The following is a 21,730-nucleotide window of genomic DNA, read 5'->3' as shown; positions in this document are numbered from 1 at the left end:
TCTGCTGCTTCTAATTATGGGGCAGTGGGCTCGAAGGGGCGATTTCAGAGTAGAGCAGGGGCCGTGCCCCCCAGGGGGATGGCTACCCGGTCCCTGGACAGGACAGCGAGGCTCCTCAGAGGGAAAGGCCCCGCAGGGAGGTGGCCGGGGGTGGGGCGGAGGCACGTGGAAGGGGCTGGAGCTGGGGCTGGGGGAGGTCCACGTGGCTGACAGAACGATGGGCCTGCTCCCTCTGACGGCGCTCTATGTGCCACCCGGTGCGGGAGCCCCTCCTGCAGCTGTGCCATGGCAGGGAGGATAAAGAGGCCCTGGTGTGGATTCACAAATTCGGGAGAGCCACAAAGTCTTCCAGCTGAGCTGTCCAAAGGAGAGTGAGTCTTAAATCCTGCAGATACTGGGATTAAGATACTGTTTTTACAAACTTATGGTCACCAGGTGGCGGGGGCGGGGGGGGGGGGGGGGGGGGAGAGATAAATTAGGAGCTTGGGATTAACATATACACACTACTTAAAAAATAGATAACAAGGACCTACTGTACAGCACAGGGAACTCTACTCAGTACTCTGTAATGACCTATATGGGAGAAGAATCTAAAAAAGGGTGGATATACGTGTATGTATAACTGATTCACTTTGCTGTACAGCAGAAACTAAGAACACTGTAAATCAACTATACCCCCAATAAAAATTAAAACAAGCAAACAAGATACTGTTTTTACCTTCCCTGGCGCAGGAAGCTGAGAGGAAAGAACCCATATAGACACTAAGTGAATCACTCTATGCTATATATGTGACCACATGTGCAGAAACGGCTTTTCCAATCAGTTTTTTCTCGGCACAGATGGTGATGACCTCTCCCTCTCCTCTCCTGTATCCTTCCTTCCTCTCTCACGTTTCCTACGTGGACGTTTCCAAGCAGAATCTCCGAACGTGCAGAGGCTGACTAAAGACTGCCTTCCCGTTTCCTGTAAGGAGTCAGCAAGCACTGCATGGGACAGCACATTTATCAGGCCCTGTTTCTGAATCACGGCTCCATCAGCATGCGTCATCCTGCTGCAGATTCTGTGCAGGGCCACACCGGCCTGAGCATGGCTGAGCGTGAGGGTGTAGGGCTCCAGGGCTGTGCCTCCCTTACACTTGGGATGCCTGGGAAAGACTGGGCCCGCATGGTGGGCTCAGGTTTGGATTCTGATCACCAACTTACACACTAAAGTATATTCAGAAGGTACAATGTAAGACAGCGTATTCAGAGTACGTAACCCCCCTTACTATGTAGCCCACGTAAAATTGCAATAGTGAATCCGGGTACAGGCAAAGCTCAATGACTTTCTCCAAAAAGACTTCTCCTAAGATCAAAGTGAAACTATTACTAGAGTCAGGTTATGATTTTGTATCTACTTCCCTTCTCAATCAATGTTATTTTCCATATTTGAATAGAACTTACCAAACCAAGAAAAGTTCTAACCTGAAGGTGGCATGCAACCCAAGAACTATGATAAATTTTTACTCTTTGTTTTGGAAAGTATCATCAAGCAAGATTTTGAAACACTTAAAAATGAGTGTTTCTTGATTCACTTCTCAATGACCAATTCAAGAATTTCCCTGGCAATCTTACTAAATTATGCTAAAATTATGCTAAGTTACTTTAAAATGAGATGAAGGATAATGATGCTATAACCCTTTTTTTTTTTTTAATTCCTTGAAGTGATGGTCTACAATCAGGGGTGATTCTGCCCTTGGGGGACATAAAAGACAAGATAAATGTGTTTTTTGCTTGTGAATCATTTTTTCCTATCTGATTTAAAAGACAACTGCATAAAGCAATAATTATAAATCTCTGTTGATGGGCACATAACGTATGAAGATGCAATCTTTACAGCAATAACAGCACAAAGGAGGATGGGAAAGGAGATACACAGGACCAAAGTTTTTGTATACTATTTAAATTAAGCTGGTATTAACACAAACCAGATGGGTGTAAGATGTTAACTGTAATACTCAGAGCAACCACTAAGAAAATAACTAAAAAAAAAAAAAAAAAAAAAAAATGATGAGATAAGAGAATTAAAAATGTACACTAGAAAATCTACCTGGTTAACATAAAAGAAGGAAGGCAGTGACGGAGGAATAGAAGAACAAAAGAGAAAGACATGGATTTGTTCGTTTTATTTTTTTGATTCCACATATAAGTGAAAACCTACATTATTTTTCTTTCTCTGATATACCCTCTAGGTCTATCCACGTTGTTGCAAATGGCAAAATTTCAAACTAATATAACACAGAAACTTGGGACTTCCCTGGTGGCGCAGTGGTTAACAATCCACCTGCCAATACAGGGGACACGGGTTCAAGCCCTGGTCCAGGAAGATCCCACATGCCGCGGAGCAACGAAGCCCCTGCGCCACAACTACTGAGCCTGTGCTCTAGAGCCTGCGAGCCACAACTACTGAGCCCGCGTGCCACAACTACTGAAGCCCGCACGCCTAGAGCCCGTGCTCCGCAACAAGAGAAGCCACTGCAACGAGAAGCCCGCGCACCGCAACAAAGAGTAGCCCCGGCTCGCAGCAACGAAGACCCAATGCAGCCAAATAAATAAAATATGTAAATAAATAAATTAACTGAAACAAAACAAAACAGAAACAGACTCACAGTTACAGAGAACTAATAGTACCACAGCGGAGAGAGGTGGGGGAGGGGCAAGATAGGTGAAGGGGATTGAGAGGTACCAACTACTAGCTATAAAATAAATAAGTTATGAGGATGTAAAGTACAGCACAGGGAATATTGCTAATATTTTATAACTTTACACAGAGTGTAATCTATAAAATTATCAAATCACGATGTTGTACGCCTGAAACATAATACTGTAAGTAAACTAATATTGACACTTCAATAAAAAAATAAATGCGGACAGACGAAAGTCTTCCTTACAGTAGAATGCCAACTAATATATACAGATTGATGGTGTTTGACCAAAAAAAAAAAAAAAAAAAAAGACATAGAGAAAACAACGCAATGCCATACATAAATCCTCTCTTATCAATAATGGCACTATATGAAAAAGGTTAAAAGTAAATTAAAAGGTAAAGATTGGCAGAATGTATTAGAAAAAGAAACACCACATGATCCAACTGTATGCTGTCTACAAGACACACTTTACATTGAAAGGTGCAAAAAGGTTGAAAGTAGGAGGATGGAAAAGATACCCAATGCACATGGTAACCAAAAGAGATCCAGACTGACCACATGAGACAAAGTAGACTCAAGACAAACATTTCTACTAGAAACAAACAAAAAAATTAATAGAAACATTTTATAAGGATAAAGGGGTCATTCCATCAAGAAGATGCAACAACTATAAACATATATGAACCTAACAAGAAAGCCCCAAACACATAAAACAAAAACTGACAAAACTGAGGGGAGAAAGGGATGATTCAACAACAGTAGTTGGAGACTTTGATGCCACACTTTTAATAATGGACAGAACAATTAGACTGAAAATTAACAAGGAATATAAGACCTGATTTAAAACACTTAACTATGTAAATACCATAAACTGACTGGAGCTTATGACAGTACTCCACCCAACCATGACAAAATATTCATTCTTCTCAAGTTCACAAGGAGAATTCTCCAGGAAAGATGATAAGCTACGCCATAAAACAAGTCTCAGTAAATTAACAAAGGATCACAATCATACCAAGTATTCCCCTGATCACTGATGGAGCGAAATGAGAAATCAGTAACAGAAGGAAATTTGGGGAATTCCCAAATATGTGGAAGTTAAACCACACACACCTAAATAGTCAGTGGCGAAAAGGAAAAATTACAAGGGAATTATGAGATAGATTGAGATGAAGGAAAATGCAAACACAACACACCAAACTGTATGGGATACAACAAAAGCAGTGCTTGGAGGGAAGCTGATGGCTGTAAATGCCTGTGTTAAAAGCGAACGGTCAGAGAGGTGAAGCATTGGTGGGTCTGAACACGAGGAAGTGGACCATGAGCCAAGGAATGCAGGCCGCCTCTAGCAGCTGGAAAAGGCAAAGTAACAGATTCTCCCCTGAAGCCTCCTGAAGGAACCAGTTCTTGATGTGATTAGCTCCTGAGACTGAGGTGGGGTTTCTGACCTCATAATACATTTGTGTGGTCTTAAGCCACTCGGTTTGTGGTAACGTAAGGCAGCAATAGAAAACTAACACAATAAGAAACTTTCCCCGCCATCTATTTTTCTTTTTTTCTCATTGGGTTTGTGTACAATGACTCTCAAACAGACCAAGCACAAGCACAGACCTTTCTTAACGTTTCATTCACAGGTGCCTTAACCACGGAAGGTCGAGGACAGCTGCAGAGAGTTTGTAGAACTACTGTGTGTGACAGCTTCCACTGTGTGTGGAGGTCACCCACCAGTTAGTGAGAACACCATGGCCTCAGCCTTTGTGACTGCTACATCATCATCACACACGTATAAATCTTATTAACCACTGGGCTTTTTTAATCCATGTCGTACTGACATATGATGACTTCCACTTAGTGAATAACTTAAATTCTTTTCAAATTTTAAAAGATAAACAAACATACAATCATAGGGTTCTAGATGGATGTGCCTTTCCCATCTTCTAGAGAGCTAAACCCTCTTGAGAGTTAGTTTCCCCATGCCTCAGGCTTTATGGATTAATGCTAAATCCCTACGTTCTCATGTCTTTTGAATAAGTGCAAACCAGAACGTGTCCTCCAAGAATGCAGAAAAAGTTTCCATCTGACTTCATCCTAGAGATCTAAGATTGGTGAGAAAGAACATGGAGGTTGCCACGAAAGTGGATGTGGAAAAGGAAAAATGCAGGAAAGACTGACAGTGGACATGAGATCTTTCAGGTGTCGCCTCAGAATCCCATGTGTCGAGTGAGTATATCCATCAAACCCCTGCTAGTGCAGGCATCACTTCTAACACTTCACCTTAAACCCAGAGACGTGCAGTTTTAAAGATTTCCTTCCCCACGCAAAGCAACAGCTTCCATTCCTTTTTCCAAGACCTTCCTTCAGTGGCTGCTCCCGCTACTCCTGTATTTCTACCCTTCCTGTGGGTACGATGGAATCCAATACTGAATGTATCACCAGTGGTGCGTGCATTAGTACGAAGGCAGTGCCAAAAACAGTTTTCATTTAGCACAGTGCAAATCATTAAGGAATCTAGGAAATGCACTGAAATGAGAAGAGATAAAGCAGCACACAGCCCTCCTCCTTCAAAGACACACAAGCCATTGTGTCACCAGCATAATTCTTTAGCTGTTATGTGTGTTTCCATTCACTTATTTTTTGGTGTGGGTGGGGTGGAGGAATGTCAGACAACTCAACTGTAAAGAGATGACAGGAGTTAAGACTGGAGAAACTTACGCTATAATCCTGCTGGTACAGCCCTGGGCATCCACGCTCTACCTCCCTGGCCAGTTTGCCTGTGAAATCTGTAAAATGTTGGTCCCCATCGCTTGATCTCTTCACAGTATCAAAAATCCTACATTTCTGGGTGGATTAGTTTGCTCTGGCTGCAAAAACACAGCACCACACAGTGGGGGGCTTAAACAACAGAAATTTACTTTCTCACTGTCCTGGAGGCTGGAAGTCTGAGATCCAGGTGTCAGCAGGGCTGGTTCCTCCCGAGGCCTCTCTCCTGGGCAGATGGCTGTCTCCCCCCTGTGTCCTCATGTGGTCGTCCCTCTGAGTGTGTGTGTGTGTGTGTCCCCTAATCTCCTCTTCTTGTAAGGACACCACCCATACTGGATTAGGACCCACCCTAATGACCTTATTTTACCTAATTACCTCTTTAAAGACCTTGACCCCAAATGCAGCCCCATTCTGAGGTCCTGGGGTTCAGGGCTTCAAAATATGTGTTTTGGTGGGACGCAATTTAGCCCACAACACTGAGTTATAGATCTTCATCTACTTAGCGTGTCTTTCTATCAAAGGCAAGGGCAACCAATTAAAAGTACCCTTCTATGTCTTGTTTTTTCTAGGTTACTAAGAACGTAACCCAGAAATAAGGGTCAAAATTTCTTTTAAACAACATCTGTTTACATAGTATAAATTGGTTCACATAGCTCAGATGTCATTTAACGCTACCCAGGATTTCTGCAAAGATGAAAAAGCAGTAAGGCGTGCTTCCCCCTCCCATGCAGAGTGTACCTTTGGTGACATGGGAGCTTTCTTGAGCAAAGGAGGCAGAGCTTGGTCACCACAGGTAGAGCTCAACTGACCAAGCCTTCCAACTGCAGGAGCTCTGAGAGCTGAGCAGTGACAGCGCCCATCCTGTTCTCAAACAGAACTGGCTTTTAGTCCAGAGCTCCGAGGACCTGGGAAGTAACAGCAGGTGAGAGAGGCTGCCTCTCTGGGAACAGGCAGAGGCTCCTTGGACACAAAATTAAGGCTGGCTCCTATTCATTTCCTGACTCGCATGGGTATATGGCCTTACACGGTGTTACTCCAAGTCAGACAAAGTACACCAAAGAAATCCATCAGGCAATCACGTATTATTTTCATGGCCCTCTCTGGGACTTGCATGGACCTGGGAAGTATACTGAAAGAATGAAAAATTCTTGTCAGGTTCAAAGATTATTGGATTTAGGTGGAAAGACATTTACATATGCCAAGAAATGCAAAATCTAATCAGCTGGGTGGGAAAAGGCCTTCTCTAATGGACAGGCACCTCTTGACCCCCAAAACTTTCACAGAGATGTTTAAGGGAAGGCAAGGTACTGAATCAGTGTTTGTGTGTTATCTATTACTTTATTACTTGTACCCTTTAATGGAATTTGGCCTACTGGGGCAACAATGCTGTAAATAAACTTTGAAATACACACTGGAATTACTAATTTTCACTAACAATTTAAGACTACATTATTGCAACTCCCTTGGAACAGTCAAGTGAACTTTACGTTCATCATAAACTTCATTTACTAGGCTTAAAATGATCTCTGGCTATTCAGAAAGGTTCTGCGTGTTAATTCAGAAGAGGGACGTATGGAACAAGGAAATAAAACATACTAGCTTTATAAATGGAGCTTAACAAGCACAAAGCTGTTTCAGTTGATTAAAAAATGTGTTAACAGAGTAAAACGCTGTCATGGCCTCTTCACAGTGATGATTAACGTCTACCAGATGTGTCAACAGAATAAGCAGAAATTAAGTGTTTAAGGGACAGGTAGGCTTTTTTAAAAACCCAGTGTACAGGAGCCAACTCCGCACACAAGCAGCCGCATCAGTAGTATTAAGCCCCCGTGATACGCGGCCCCCGTGTGTGTGTCGGTGACGTGAGAAGAGCGGAGGATGAGAAAGGGCTGGAATCCCAGGGCACCGCAGGCAGAGAGGCGGGGCCCGGGGCAGCATGATGCTCCTGGAGCTCCCAGAATGGAGATTCCCATCATCAGGAGGAGGTGGGTGGGCGCGCTGGGAAATAAGACACCTCTATAGGTGCGGGATGGCTTTTCTGAACGTGGGTCTGGGTATCTAGCTTCCACCTGTGAGATCCGTATCTGGGGAAACACGTTCTGATTATCCGAGCACCGGACGCCTACATTATTTTAGGCCCTTCTTTTACACGCTAGTGTCCGTGCCAATCAATAATGACGTGGACAAAGTTCAGGCAGCCGTCAGGTGAAAGAGCAGGGCCCACGGCGATCACTGCCGGAGTAGCAAGAGTATGTACGTGTCGGATCATTTTCCGGGACAACTGCCACAGCCCGCTAGCCAGCTCCCAGCCTGTAAGCTGCAGCCATCCACGCCATCCACAGTGCGTTTGTACGGCATCCCCTGCCTGCGAGGCTGTGCAACGGCTGGGAGATAAGGCCTACGTTCCTGCGTCTGGCACAAGGCTCACCACGCCCCGTCCCCTTCCTGAGGCCTCTGCTCCCACCTTTCAGTGGGTAAGGAGCCTCTTCTCCAGCCCCTGCTCTCTCAGACTTACACACAGTGCCCTGCTGGTCTGGGATCCTCTCAGCCCTTCCTGCTGCCCCACCCAGCCGACTCCTACAGCCCTGCCCCGAGGCTGGGGATGGACCCAGTCTCCCGGGAGGCACCCTGGACCTCAGCCCGCTTCCTCTGCCCGGCTCCCAGGGAACTGTGTCAGCTCAGCAGATCCGTGACGAGGCAGCAGGACAGAAAACACCTGCCCCCTGCAGCCCGCCTCCACAGCACCCCTGCGTGGCCTTGTATCCTTGCCGTGCACCGGTCTCGGTACCCGGCGTCAGTGGGCCTGCTACGAAAGCCTGTGGGACTCAGGAAGTGAAGCAGGGCCCTGAATACCTCTCTCTCCTTGACAGCCCGGTGGACCCGTCCTGTAACACTTTTCTGAAATCCCCTTTGAACGTAAAGCTCTATCCCCAGATAAACACTCAACAGCCAGGTGGACGGACCTGGCTACAGGCTGGCAGCGTTAAGCCACATCAACTCCTTGGGTGGCTGGCCCAAATCACCCAGGAGCCAACTCGAAACGCTTTTATGAGGCTGCTCTCAGACTGGTTGAACAAGATGAGTGCCGAGATATGGCTCGAACTTCCAGAAAGGAACGTGTTGGTCGGGCTGCACCTGGCAGACAGAGATGATTTACATTGTTTGTGATATGACCACACAGACGAGCGCGCACACACACACATAACTCAGCACACGGGACAGGGCGTCAGATGTGCGACAGGTAGAGTCAAGGGTTATGTTTATGGGCACGAATGCCTTTTCTCTTGGAAAGTATTTAGGGACCAGCTTACACCCAGATTCCTCTAACAAGGGGACGTAGAACCATTCTGGGGATAAACTCGTGGTGAGCTGTATCCTCTCGGTAAAGCCTTTTTCACACACATACAATGGGCATGGAACACTGCTTGCCACCTCGCCAACATGAGCACCAAAACTCAACCACCGCCACTGATGTTTCTGGAAGTGACAGAACTGCCCGTGAGCACGCCTGAGTCTGGTGAATCACTGCCTCTTTTTCTCGAGCTGCGAGAGGAGGCGGGGGGCAACACCTGTCAGGCACTGCCTCTGAGGTTAAGTCGCTTGACCTCAGGAAGCCTCGGTTCCCTACCTGCAAAATGGGCAAAGCCGAGACGGCCAGAGCGGGGTGCCGTCGGCCTGCTGCCAGGGAAACAGGCGAGGCGGGCAAGGTGCGCACAGCAGCGCGGGGCACGCGGTGAAGGCTCGTGGTAAATATTCACCGTTACCACAGAGGATGGAGACGGAGGGCCTGAAGAAAGGCGGCGGCAGCTGAAGGACACAAACGCGGCTCTGAATATTTAGGAATCAGTACTGGCATGTTAGGGGAGCGGGGGGAGGACCGGAAGACGGGAAGGTCACTGCCAGTCTCTAATGCAGGCCGCTCACGGGGCGCGCAAGACGGCAGACGTGGCGGAGAGCTCTGGGCTCAGCTTGAAACCCGGGGCTTGGGAGCGACCTCTGGGTGGAATAGCCCGCGGTCATTGGGAAGTGTGGACGGAGGCCCGAGAGCAAGAGCGGTCACTGAGGCCGTGCGTCCACAAGAGATCTCCGAGAGACGGGGTCCACAGCCCAGTCCAGGGCCCCGCACAGAGGTGGAGAGGAGGACAGACAGACGAGGAGAAGTGAAGCCATGGAGACAGATCCCCCAGGACGGAGTGGGGCAGTGGCCCATGAAGCAGAAAGTTCTGGAAACATAAGAAAAGATGCCAAGTGGTCTGGCAACACAGAAGTCACCGCTCCCTTCGTGCAAATGACATCCATGGGCTGCAGGCGGAAGGCAGTTTGTGCGCAGGACGCGGCAATGAGGGAGCAGAAGTTTTGTTTATTTTTTTTAAATTTACGGCTGCGTTGCGTCTTCGTTGCTGCGCGCGGGCTTTCTCTAGTTGCGGTGAGCGGGGGCTACTCTTCGCTGCGGTGCGTGGGCTTCTCATTGCGGTGGCTTCTCTCGTTGCGGAGCACAGGTTCTAAGCACGCGGGTTTCAGTAGTTGTGGCGCGCAGGCTCTAGAGCACAGGCTCAGTAGTTGTGGCGCATGGGCTCAGTAGTTGTGGCTCGCGGGCTCTAGAGCACAGCCTCAGTAGTTGTGGCGCACGGGCCCAGCTGCTCCGTGGCATGTGGGATCCTGCCGGACCAGGGCTCGAACCCACGTCCCCTGCACTGGCAGGCAGACTCTCCACCACTGCGCCACGGGGGAAGTCCGAGAGGTTTTGTTTAAATGACAGATCTAGCAGCACACTTTATGCTGAGGTGCAGAAGCATTAGAAGAAGAAGAAGAGGAAGGAGAAGGAGGAGCTGCTTACATCCAGAAGAAAAGGCAAAGCCTCTCCTCCCTGGAGGAAGGAAGGGCCAGGGCCGAGCCCGGGTGGAGGCACCAGCGATGGGAAGGACAAAAGGATTCCCGCAGAGTCCTGCAAACTCACCCCAAACTAGGGCACCGATGAACAGGCCAGTGTTACAGCACACCCTCAAATTCAGGACCCTGACTCTACTCCCAGCCCAACGAGTAGAAATAATATTGTAAATGTCAAGACATATACACTGCACGTATTATTCAGTATTACAGGTACGATTACATAAAGATACTAAGTTCACAGAAGGGCCATCTGTTCACTAAGTGAGGATGTTCCTTTACTTGATCTAATAATAAATACTAATGGTATTAAGAAGGGCTGCATCATATTCTGGATGATTAAATCTCTTTTGCAAAGTCACGTTAAACAGTGCGGTAAGGGCCTTGGGTCAGCTAGCATGTGATCTTGGATCTGATTGTTTTTATATCTTAATAAGACGCTGAAGTCCCAGAAGATGTCCCGCACCATCTGTGATGTACTGAAGGTGGGAGCGGGCAGGACCCTGGGGAGAACACCGGGGGATGGGGAATTTCACCAAGTCAGCAGGTAGAGCAAGTACCCCGGGGCGAGGTGAACCAGGCTTCATCCAAGCAGCACCTAACGTTTTCAGTCAGCCAAGGGGGTTGTGAGCAGTCTCCTCATCGCCCGTCTGAGATAAAACTAAAGCACTAGGCATCAGCTACCCGGCCTTTAAGGAAAGACTCCCACTGGCACCTGTACCAGTGAGGGCTGCCCGGCAATAGAGGCGTCCAGGAGTTCTGACACGACATCAGTGCTGCCCACAGAGATACACAATGAAACGACCAAGTAGGAGGGACCAGGCCCGATTTTCACTGGGCTCTCCAGCCAGCTCACCGGGTTGTCGAAACACATCTCAAATTCGACTAGAATTCCACTCTGCGAAGCTAGTCGCTTGAACCTACCACTTTAAAAGCTGATGTGTGGTCATCAAGATGTCGGTACCAAGGTCAAAATATACAGTGGCACAAGGCAGTAACTCAGCTAGACTTGAAGTTTGCCTTGATTATATATAGTCATCATGCAAAAAAAATAAACGTTGTCAATGCAACCCAAAGGAAATGCTTTGTGGTAAGATAAATAAGGGAAATAAGAGATGCAGAGAGAAAACAGGAACGTACTAGGGGACCGACTGAAATTGATGACTGTTTGTGGCCAGAACAGAAATACGAATAACACCTTGCTGGCACAAAACATTTCTTCAGTAACCAAGTGACTTTCCTTTTTTTAAAGCAAGAGCAGAAAGGTTTCCAAGCCACTGAAATTGAGATGAACAAGGGAAAGAGAACCCCGTCCAGGTACGAACAGGTAGCTCCCAGGGCCCTCACGCCAGGGACTGCACCAGCCCAGGGAACGTGGACAACATGCGGGCATCCCTGTAACAACCGTCTCGTTACTTCACTCCAGCTCAAGCTCCAACCTCAGGTTTCCCTGGACCTTGGCAGCTGACGAGGAGTAAGGGATGAGAGCAGCCCAGGCCCGCAGCTGCAGACATCTGCTGAGAGCTGCAGGAGAATCAGTCACTGGGGCCCGGGGCTCAGCTGACAGGCTCCAGAGGGACGTGGCTGTCACCAGGTCTAATCAGCACACCGCGTGAGATGCAGGGATTGGTGCGGGTGGCTACTTTGGTAAGTCATTTAGGAAGCCTTTCTTTTTTTTTTTTTTTTTGAGTGTGATCTCCTGACTAAATATCAGCTGCCATTTTAAGATTCCACCAAAAGAAAATTTGGTACACGAATGTCTTTACAAATCCTGGGGCCCAGGTCCAAGCGCACTGTGAGAAAAAGACAAGGGAGCGAATAGAGAGGATGAGAACAGTGAAGGGGCCTCTTCTTTTCCAAGTGTTTTCTGCTGTCACACGACACCAGGGAATGCACTGCCACCTAAATTCTCCGGGGACCCGAAGGCTCTGGAACTGTTTATTTTACACTGTTCACGCGAACCTTGTAAAGATGTATGTTTTATATTCTTGTCTCTTTAAATAGAATCGACTGATGACTACTTAATAGTTTGGTTTTGTTTTTCAGTGGTTCATGCTTCAGACTTAATCCTCCCATTCCTTTTTTTTTTTTTCTTTTTTCAAATATATAGAAAAGTCAAAAGAAGCACAGAAAAGACCCATATAACCTACATCTGTAAGCAATAAACCTTAAAATTTGCAGATAGTCTGCCATTTATTCCTTTATACCTCTGCATGTTTCATCAAAAAAAGACACTCTTCTACACAGCCATGACTAGCACCACAACCGGCCAATCAGCAACGAATGAATGACATCATCTAATTAACCACTGCACACCGCATTCTCCAACTGCCCCAAAAATGTCTTTTATAAGATCCCCCCCCCCCATCTAAGATCCGCTGCACTTGGTACTTAGGTCCCTTTAGCCTCCTGTAAACTAGAGCAGCCCACCCCAGTCATTTCCCGTGACATTTGACATTTTCAACAGTCCACCCAGCGACCTTGCAGAATGCCCTGCATTCTGGATCTGTCCGGTCGTTTCCACATGGTGTCACCTTGCTTGTTCCTCCGTCCCTCCAAACTAGAAAGGACACCCAGAAGTTCGACTGGACTCAGGTAAACTGCTGTGGCAGCACATGGCAGCCAGCGGCTCCCCTGCTGACACAGCTGAGTGGGGTGCGTCGTTTACGCGGTGGCCCCCAGAACTGTCCATCACGAAGGTGCGTGTCCGCCTGTGCTGTGTGTCGGTACCCTGTCGGGGCGGCACTCTGGCACTGTCTGAACACCCTCGCCCCCAATGAACCCAATGGTCTTGGTTTCCACCGGTGCCGCTTGTCTGAAGCATTTACAGTGAGGACTGCAAGATGGTGACCTGACGAATTCTACCATTCTTTCCACATTTATTAACTGGCATTCTCCTGCTCCCCATGCCTCCCCTCTCTTTTCTCTTAAGGATCACGACTCACAGATTTCTTTTTTAAAAACTCAGAGTCTTAAGATCCACCACAGTCATCCTTCCTCCGACTTCCACTCCCCCTGCCTTTCGCCCGTGGGACCGCCTGCCCTGGCTCTGGAAGGGTGCTCACGCTCATCCTGGGTTTCACAGGCCCCAGTCTGGAACTGGCCTCTTCTCCCCAGAGCCTTGGTTCCTTTCCTTGGGTGTGATATTTAGAAATCCAGAATTTAAGCGCTTTTAAGCAGCCATGAATGCTGCTCCGGTGGCGTGGGGAAAATATATAAATGGCGGGGAACACAGAACCACACTGACAAATATACGGCTCTGTTGGAAAGGTTTACGTGGCAAAAGTGGACGCAGTGCAGGCAACCGTATTTGCTTTGATGAATGTATGCTTTCTCACGAGTCTGACGGCAAAGGTGGGGATGCCCTTAGACCCCATCCCCTGACACCGCTGGGAGAGATCAGGGCACGTGGTCCAAGCCAGGCAGAGCTGCAGGGATGCAAGGGGGCCCATCTCACAGACCCACCCTGGCTTCCTGAGGGTGAACAGCAGACAGGCATCCCTCTGCTTCCCCGCAAGCACCCCTGCCCGTCTTTCTGCCTCATGGTTCAGGCCTTCGGGACACACAGGCATTATGGTCACGGCCGATACCGGGTCCCTCAGGCTCCCGACTTCTCACTGAAACACCCCATGCACTACCACGGAAGACAAGAGCTGTCTTGATACGACAAGACTTTACCAGAAGGAGGGCACTGACCGCATGGAACATCTACCCGAAAAGGCCGTGAGTTGGTGCAGTATGTTCTTGGCAGAAACGGCTGAGGGAGTCCAAGTGAGGCACGGGCATGATGTCTGGATCAGAGGGAACGCGAGGGACGGAGGACAAGTGAGGTGGCAGCAGGAGGGAAGAAGCAGGCCAATCCGGAAGGCAGAGCAACCTCGGAGAGAACCAGCCTGCGCTCTGCCAAGAGTCCCTCTCACGGTGAAAGCACAGGCCACGCGGCTAGGGGATGGGGCGAGGTTTTCTAGTCCAAAGTAGGCTAAAGGGCCACAACTACCCTCTGGACCCCAGTGTGGAAAACACCAGAGAAATATCTGCCAGGCAGAGATCATCCTCACCTCCATCCACATTTCAACACCATCGTTAATAAGTCTTTCCCTTTTTTTTAAAATACTACTCTCTGCTTGATAAAAACTAGCTCTTCCCTGCTTCAGAAAACGTGTTCACCGCTCAGCCATCTGTTCTCCTGGTCTGCAATATCCACTGTCCTTCTAGCTGCCCTTGAGAGCACATCCTCCCGGTGATTTCAGTGCAAATGATTGCCCTGCCCCTTCTCCTGTCCTTGCCATGTTGACCGCCAGCAGTTACTCAGAGATTCACATGTGTTCTGTGTCCCAACTGGACTCCAAGACCACTACAAAGAAGAGACTTGCTGTGAATCCCCTGCAGCACCCGGCATAGTATATTCCCAACAGGTAAGGAATGAGTGAACTCACCCCTCTAGAGCTGCGTCGTCCACCACAGTACCCACAAGTGGCTACTTCAATTAAGTAAAACTAAAAAATGAAGAGTTCAATTCGTCCACTGCGCTGGCAGCATTTCATGTGCCTGGGTGCCCCCTGTGGCTCCCGTCCAGGGCGGCTCAGATACAGAACATTCCCTCCACGGCAGGCAGTTCTGCCAGGCGGACGTGCTGGTCCAGAGAGCACATCGGTGCCCAGTTCTCGTCAAGGACACGATGATGGCAGCGGAGAGACGGAAGCCTGCTGCTTACTTTGGAATGTGCCTCCAAGGCCCCAAGTAAGCTCAGGTGTGCAAACTATGACCATCTGCTCTCACTTCGCGTACAGACTGGGAGTCGAGCAGACTGCGGTTTGCCTCTGGATCCGTTCCTGGTCTCTAGGCCTAGAGAGGCGAGGCAAGGGACATCAGCTGGCTAGCCCAGCGCCAGGAGTAATGCCGATGGAACTGCCCTCCAGGCAAGGGCGTGGAGCAGACCATCCTCACCCCAGGTGTGCGCCCCTCTCCGCACAGACACTAAGCTACTGACCGCAGGCATGAGAGTGAAGGATGTGTGGGAGCCGCACCTTGAAGGAAGGTGGGCATGTACCTGCCAAACACTCAAAACGTACGTTGAGAGGTGTCAGGATGGCAGTCCACCTCGGCAAAGCCAAAGGGGGAAGACATTCCTTGAGCAGAAATGCATGTGTGTCACAATTATTACGTTTTCAAGAAAATTCTCCTTAGACACCCCAAAGGCAATTTTAAACCACAGACCAGCAATGCCCCCCCCATTTTAACACAATCAAATGAAGCTTTTAATATATGAAATGCCTGAATTATGAGTCACCGGTATTCACATATACCTGACAGTGAGAGCTTTATCTTCTAATGTAAGCCATTCTGCTATAACACTACTGCACCTTCCACCTACAGGCTATGTATCCGTCACTTTTCAAACATCTCAAACAAAGCTGTGAAAAGTCACCTGGGCACCTGTGTAATGAGTGCTTTTGGTGGACATTTCTTGGGGGCATCATCTCCCTTGCTCTTTTACATTGCATTAAATCTCCGTCTACCCCTGAAGAATGACACAGTGTAATGGATAAATTATAGTAACTTAAAAAATGAAAAAAAAAATAAAGGAACAGAATCACAGAAAGCAGAGAATAATAAGAAAGACAAAAGTGACCAAAGAATCCCCCCCACACAGCTTTCCAAGGAGAAGAAAGGAAAAATAGGTTCGAGAGAGGGAAAAAAAAAAAGTTTGCACAGCTAAGATTCTAAATAAAAGCACACGATGAGGAGGACAAGGAAGCTAGGAGGAAGCAAGGAACGGGCACTTTACACCTGCACTGATAGAAACCTGCTGAATATTTCAGTCGTGTTACCAGCTGGACCAAACTCCCGTTGATCTGCAGAATTCTGCAATTTTGATCTCACCTTCCTGTTAATCTAGAAACGGGAGCAGCTGTGGTGATAAGAACCGCTAACCGCAGGAACACGGGAAAGGCTGACGTGGCTCAGGTCTATTAGGAAGCACAGCCAGCGGGACCTGAGTTTACCCACCTCGGTCCCCCCTCGAGTGCTTTCTTATTCCTGATGCATTTCCTGACATTCAACATAGTCCATGGTACCTTCGCCTGCTCCTACCAGCGTCTTACTCCAAACTGAGAAAGTACAAGTCAGGGCCCCCTTCTGCGTGGGCTCTGCTCGGCCGCAAGGCCTCCGACTGGACTCCGAATTTCCGCCACCTCCTGTGCAAATGTAGAAGGGACCTAAATGTCGCCTGGTAAGGGGACATCAAACGCGAGCGTGTGCCGTTAGTTCCGGGGGTTGGGGGCAGGGCAGAGAGAAGGGGAACGTGCCGTAGCACAGGTGCCCTGACATCCGTGACGAGACCCCAAGGCACACAACAAGCCAGGGACGGGGTGAGGGTGTCTCTGGGAGCCCCAAGGGCAGACAGTAACCTCACACCGGCCATCCCGAACGAGCGTTTATTCTGCTCTAGCTTCCTGAGACTCTCTGGGAATGTCTGGACTGAGTCAACATTACAGGATAGGAACCAATGGACGCCGAAAAGCTCATCATCTCCACTTTTAAACCTCGTATGCGTTACACAGGGTCAAATACAATGTACGAAAGCTCTTCCGAAAATTCATCTAGGGCATGTGCTACAGCTGTACAGGGAGATCCTGTGTTTGTCATCAGCTTTGTGGAGGTCCCAGCGTCTACAGAAACCAGTGTAGGTGAGGTGAGCCAGAGGACGACGGGTGACAGCGGATTCCGAGCAGACTGGGCAGGGCTGCGAGCTGCTTCGGTCAACAATGGATCCCTGAGCCCCAGGAGCACCACAAAGGTCCCGCCTCCACCCAGAGCTCGTGCTATACCCTGGGCCCCGGACGGAGAAACGGGCACTTCCACACGGTCTCAAGTGCTATGATTAATATTTGGCAAGCAGGAAGCTGTAGGAGTACAAACAGGTACAGGACAGGGGATCTATTCCTCTACGCGAAGGTGAAGTAGAAGCCAGGTGTCACCCATTAAAATCCTGCCATCTCTGTGTGTTTATGGAGACGTGATCAATTATAATCGACACTGCAAAGAGTCGTATTTCCCCTCACAGATCTATCGTATTATTTTTCTACTCATTTTTTAAACATTTGAAAATAAGCTTTTTATTTTTCCTGGCTGATTCTTTAAGGATTTAATTACTGGTAACAGACTCTTAAAAAGCATATTTTATGTATACCACATTTTACATATATCAGCATTCCTAATTCTGAATATTCTTAACATCCACCCTCCATCTGGCCCTGTTACCAACAGCAGACATCAGTGAGTTGCTTCCTAAGGCTCTGTACCTGGGTTGTCCCATACGGTAGGCACTGGCCAAGCGTGGCAAGTGAACCCACGAAACCTGGCTAGTTTGAGCTGAGATGCCCTGTGAGTGTAAGATACACACAAATTTCAGAGGCTAGGTAACAAAAAGGAACGTAAACTGTCTCAACTGTTTTTTTTATTGATCATGTGTTGAGTAACAATATTTGGATGCGTCAGGATAGGAAAAAAGTACCATTCAAGTTCATTTCCTCTGTGTCTTTTTGCTTCTTTAATGTTGCTATAACAAAATCTTACATGGTGCTACTCCTATCAGATAGCAGCACTCTGGACCACCAACTTTTCTTGTCTCTTAAAGAGAATGGTCCTACCTCTTGTGCTCCTAACTTCAGCTATTTAATGAACTAGATAATCTTCCCTATTCAGGAGCTGACATAGTATTTCAAACTTGTATCTTCTTCCTTCAAAATCTTATCCTTGTTCATAAATAATTTCAGTCCCCTTGGTATCTGTCTCTAAATGGCATTTGAGGGCCAAAATTACTACCTAGCTCACAGCTAATTGTTACCTCTGTCAACAAAAACAGATTCCAAAGATTGAAAGGAAAACAGCATCAAACATTACAAAAGCACCAGAAAGTAACCCTGGGTTTCTGGTCAACATTTCTACAAATATCTCCACTGACTTCCTCATTCTCCTCTGGTAAAACAAGCTTCCCCATGCAACTCTTTGTTTCCAGTTTCACTTCCCTGAGAATACAAGGATTGGGGCTACATTAACAAACAGAACTTCCGGGGGAAATGGATTCACAATTCTGAAAAGCAGGCCCACGGAGAGACACCTCATTATAAACTGATGATACATTGTTATGCAAACAACAGGCGCTTAAGAATTAGAACAGGTATAGTCAAGTAGATTAAATGAGGTAAAGCAGCACATTCTGGAAAGTGTTTTATACCAGACATTTTGTAAAAAAAAAAAAAAAAAAAAAAAAAGAATAAGCAAAGGTGCATTTCTGATAAAGTTCTGCAAGCCCTTACCACCTCAAAGAGTCAGGGCAGAATGAGGTAAAGGGCAGAAAACGAAGGGGGAAAGAAGAGCTAGGTCTTATCTTCGCAAAGGCCACTAATTCTTGTTTCTCTGACCAGTTCAGAGGATTGGGTAACAGTGCCAGACCAATGCTTGATAAACTTTAAACTTGCCTTAACTAGCAAAGAGGAGACCCTGGTTGATAACTACCCCTGCAGGCACCACCACATAAGTCACATTCATGGCTCCGGGGAACAGGTATATGTGTATCTTGAGTGGGGATGAAGCATCAAGCATCAAGCTCATTTAGAAGTCTAATAAATTTAATTTTAATGGGACACCTCAGTTTGTATTAAAATTCATAAGACTCGCAAAACATGTTCTCTGGACTTTTCATTAGAGAATAAGGAATTTATTTGACAATTTAATTTGACCACCTGAGCAGGAAAACTCACGTCTACAAACTCTACTTAGGAATCCCAGCTTTTTGAGATTGAGTCATTTCAGATTTAGTAGCTGCATACACTGTTCTATCCAATTAGTTACCTCTATGGGAATTTATTTTCCCCGTTAGGAATTCATTCGTTTACATCTCTGGGTCCATAAAAATAAGAGACTGCTTTTTGTGTACCTTTAAAAAAAAAAAAAAATCAGTGCCATTACTACTGAACCAGTGAGCCAAATGATCACGGGGGCAAGGCCACACTCCCCCTGTAAAATGAGCACAACATCGCTTATATTTAGAATCAGATCGATCTGGAATCATATCTCAGCTCTGTTCCTTATTAGCTGTGTGACCTTGGGCAAGTAACTTTACCTCTCTGAGTGGTGCCGATTTTGTTTTTAATTAGTCAGTGCAAACATCTCCTCTCACCTTGCAGGATTTTATGAGACGCAGCACTGATGTATGCACACCTCCACCAGGTTAGTAGCCTACGTAAAGCATGCAGACATTTTTAAAGTCCTATGAAGCCCTCCGGAGACAATGAGGTCAGAACGCGTTTCCTAACCCTGTAGCACCCCGTAGTGTCATGAAACATACGCCCAGGCTGTAGGGTAGAGCTCAGAGCAGTTCTCTCTTGAGTTATAAGTGCAGCGTTTTCTACGAATTCTACTTGAATTCGCCTCGGTGGGTGAAGTTCATGCCTACCACCATCGACTACGGGGCTGTTCGGCGCACACAGGATTGTTAACCGCTCAAAGCCACAGCACGGGTGTGCACCTCAAACTCTCCGGCACTTGGGTGAAAATGCAGATTCTGATTGGGCAGCTGTGGGGTGGGGACCCGGGCTCTGCACTGCAAAACTGCTGCTCCCCGGTGATGTCCCTGCTGGGAGTCACTCGGACCAGCCAGACCGCTGAACAGGGCTCCTCCGCCGCCTCCGCGCTACAGGTACTTGGGTCTGGAGCAGTCGCGGTGGCGTGGAGCGGTCCTGTGCACTGCGAGAGGTTCCGCGGCATCCCGGCCGCTGCCCTCTGCACGCCAGTAAACCCCCACCCTCCACCTAGGCCGCCCCAAACGCCTCCAGACGTCGGCAGAGGCCCCCAAATCGGCGGGTGGAGGACCCTGCCCTGTAGGATGCTACGAGCAAGGTGCGTGCACCTCGGGGCAGGCCGGCAGGGATCCTGGAGGCCGGGGTGCAAACGGGGAAATGGAAGCCCGGCTGCGCGCGCAGCGCCCGCGGCCCCCGAGGCCCGACGCCAACCTCCCGCCCGCGCGGTGGTCCCCGAGCACCGCGCCCTCACGCACCGCCCCCCACGCACTCCGTCCCCACGCGCGGCGCGGCCGCCGGAAGTAAGTGCCACGGGCGCCGTCGACGCCTCAGCCACGAGCGCGGCCGGCCTGACGTGGGCCCTACACCCCCGCCGCCCGCCAGCTCGGGGGCCCCCGCCCCTGAGAGCCTGTGCCCTCCGCCCGCGCCCTCCCCGGACAGCCCTCGCGGGAGGCGGCCGCAGGCTACCCACCCAGAAGGAGGCCGTCCAGGTCAAAAAGCAGGTGGGTGACGGGACGCAGCGGGGGCAAGGGCGCCGCCATTGTGCCGCCGTCTCGGCCGAGTGGGGGCGGGGAACAGGCGCGCGCACGCGCGCTCCGGGCCTCCCCGCGCGCCCCGAGCCGTGCTGCGCACGCGCCGCCCCGGACCTCCTCGCGCCCGCGCCCCGGGACGCTCTCGCGCCCGCGCGCTCCGGGAAGCCCTGTGCGCCCCGAGCCGCTTTGCGCACGCGCGCCTCAAGCGTCCTCGCGCGGCCCCTCAAAAATCGCGCGCCCTGAGCTTCCGCCGCCCGGCGCTCGTCTTCGTCTGGCCTCATTGCGAGACTTCTGGAATGCGCGCCCGAAGCCGCTCGCGCGCACGCGTGCTCTGGGCCTCGCCGGCATGTCCTGCGCACGCGCGCCGAGGACGGTCACCCCTGCTGTCGCCGCGGGGCTAAGTAGTGGCACGCGCGGGCGCGACAAGATTGCCGGCATCCCCCCCTCCGTCCCCCCCGCCCCCGCTCACTTCACACCCGTAAACGGGCTGGGATGCTGAGTCAAGGGGCCGAGCAGAGCCGAGTTCCTAATCTGGGTGCCAATGCCTGGCTCGAATTTGGAAAGGGCATGAGGAAGGAGGGAGGGCGTGGAGGGATGACGGCGCACGGGGTTGATGGAAGGAGTGCATAGATGCTCAGGTTGGCATCCTTGAGAGCCACCAAGTAAATGAGTAGCCAGGTGGCCTTAGTTACGGGGTTCCCCGGTGGCTTCGTCCCGGCCCGGAGCGCCCGTCCCTAGACGCCTGGCAGGTTTCCGTTTCAGTTTTGCCCGCCCGGCTCCCTGCGTGCCTCGTAGGGCGCATACGCAGTGGCGCGTGGGTCCGCATCCTTTGCCCCTGTATCCCCAGAGCATCCCTGGCTGGTCCATTCTCCCAGAGCAACCCCCCGCCGAAGTTTGATAGGAGAGGGCCGAAATAATAAGACGTTTTAAAATGCCTTGCCGTTTTTGCCTTCATGTCTCATCTGTCTTTGATTGCTCTGAGTTTTCTTTTTTCCCCCCAAACTTTCAGAAGGCAACCTGAAAAGCATTCTTTTTTTCGGGCACTCTCAGGAGTACTTTC

General features: G+C 49.3%; 1 protein-coding gene across 2 annotated transcripts in view; it reads right to left on the bottom strand.

The window, feature by feature from the left end:
• The window catches only part of LOC133082905 (pseudouridine-5'-phosphatase-like), a 136,135-nt gene extending 115,403 nt beyond the window's left edge, over positions 1-20,732 (bottom strand). The window contains exon 1 of one of the 2 annotated variants that reach the window (XM_061179579.1): positions 20,610-20,732. In XM_061179579.1, coding sequence (XP_061035562.1) covers positions 20,610-20,679 — 70 coding nt within the window. In that variant the 5' untranslated portion in view covers positions 20,680-20,732. The remainder of the gene's footprint in view (positions 1-20,609) is intronic. The other variant, XM_061179578.1, reaches the window with a different exon arrangement.
• Between the last annotated feature and the right edge of the window lie 998 nt (positions 20,733-21,730).

Source organism: Eubalaena glacialis, chromosome Y (assembly GCF_028564815.1).
Source record: "Eubalaena glacialis isolate mEubGla1 chromosome Y, mEubGla1.1.hap2.+ XY, whole genome shotgun sequence".
Taxonomy (NCBI): Eukaryota; Metazoa; Chordata; class Mammalia; order Artiodactyla; family Balaenidae; genus Eubalaena; species Eubalaena glacialis.
Note: the sequence above shows the minus strand (reverse complement) of the source record. Positions and strands in the feature narration are given on the sequence as shown.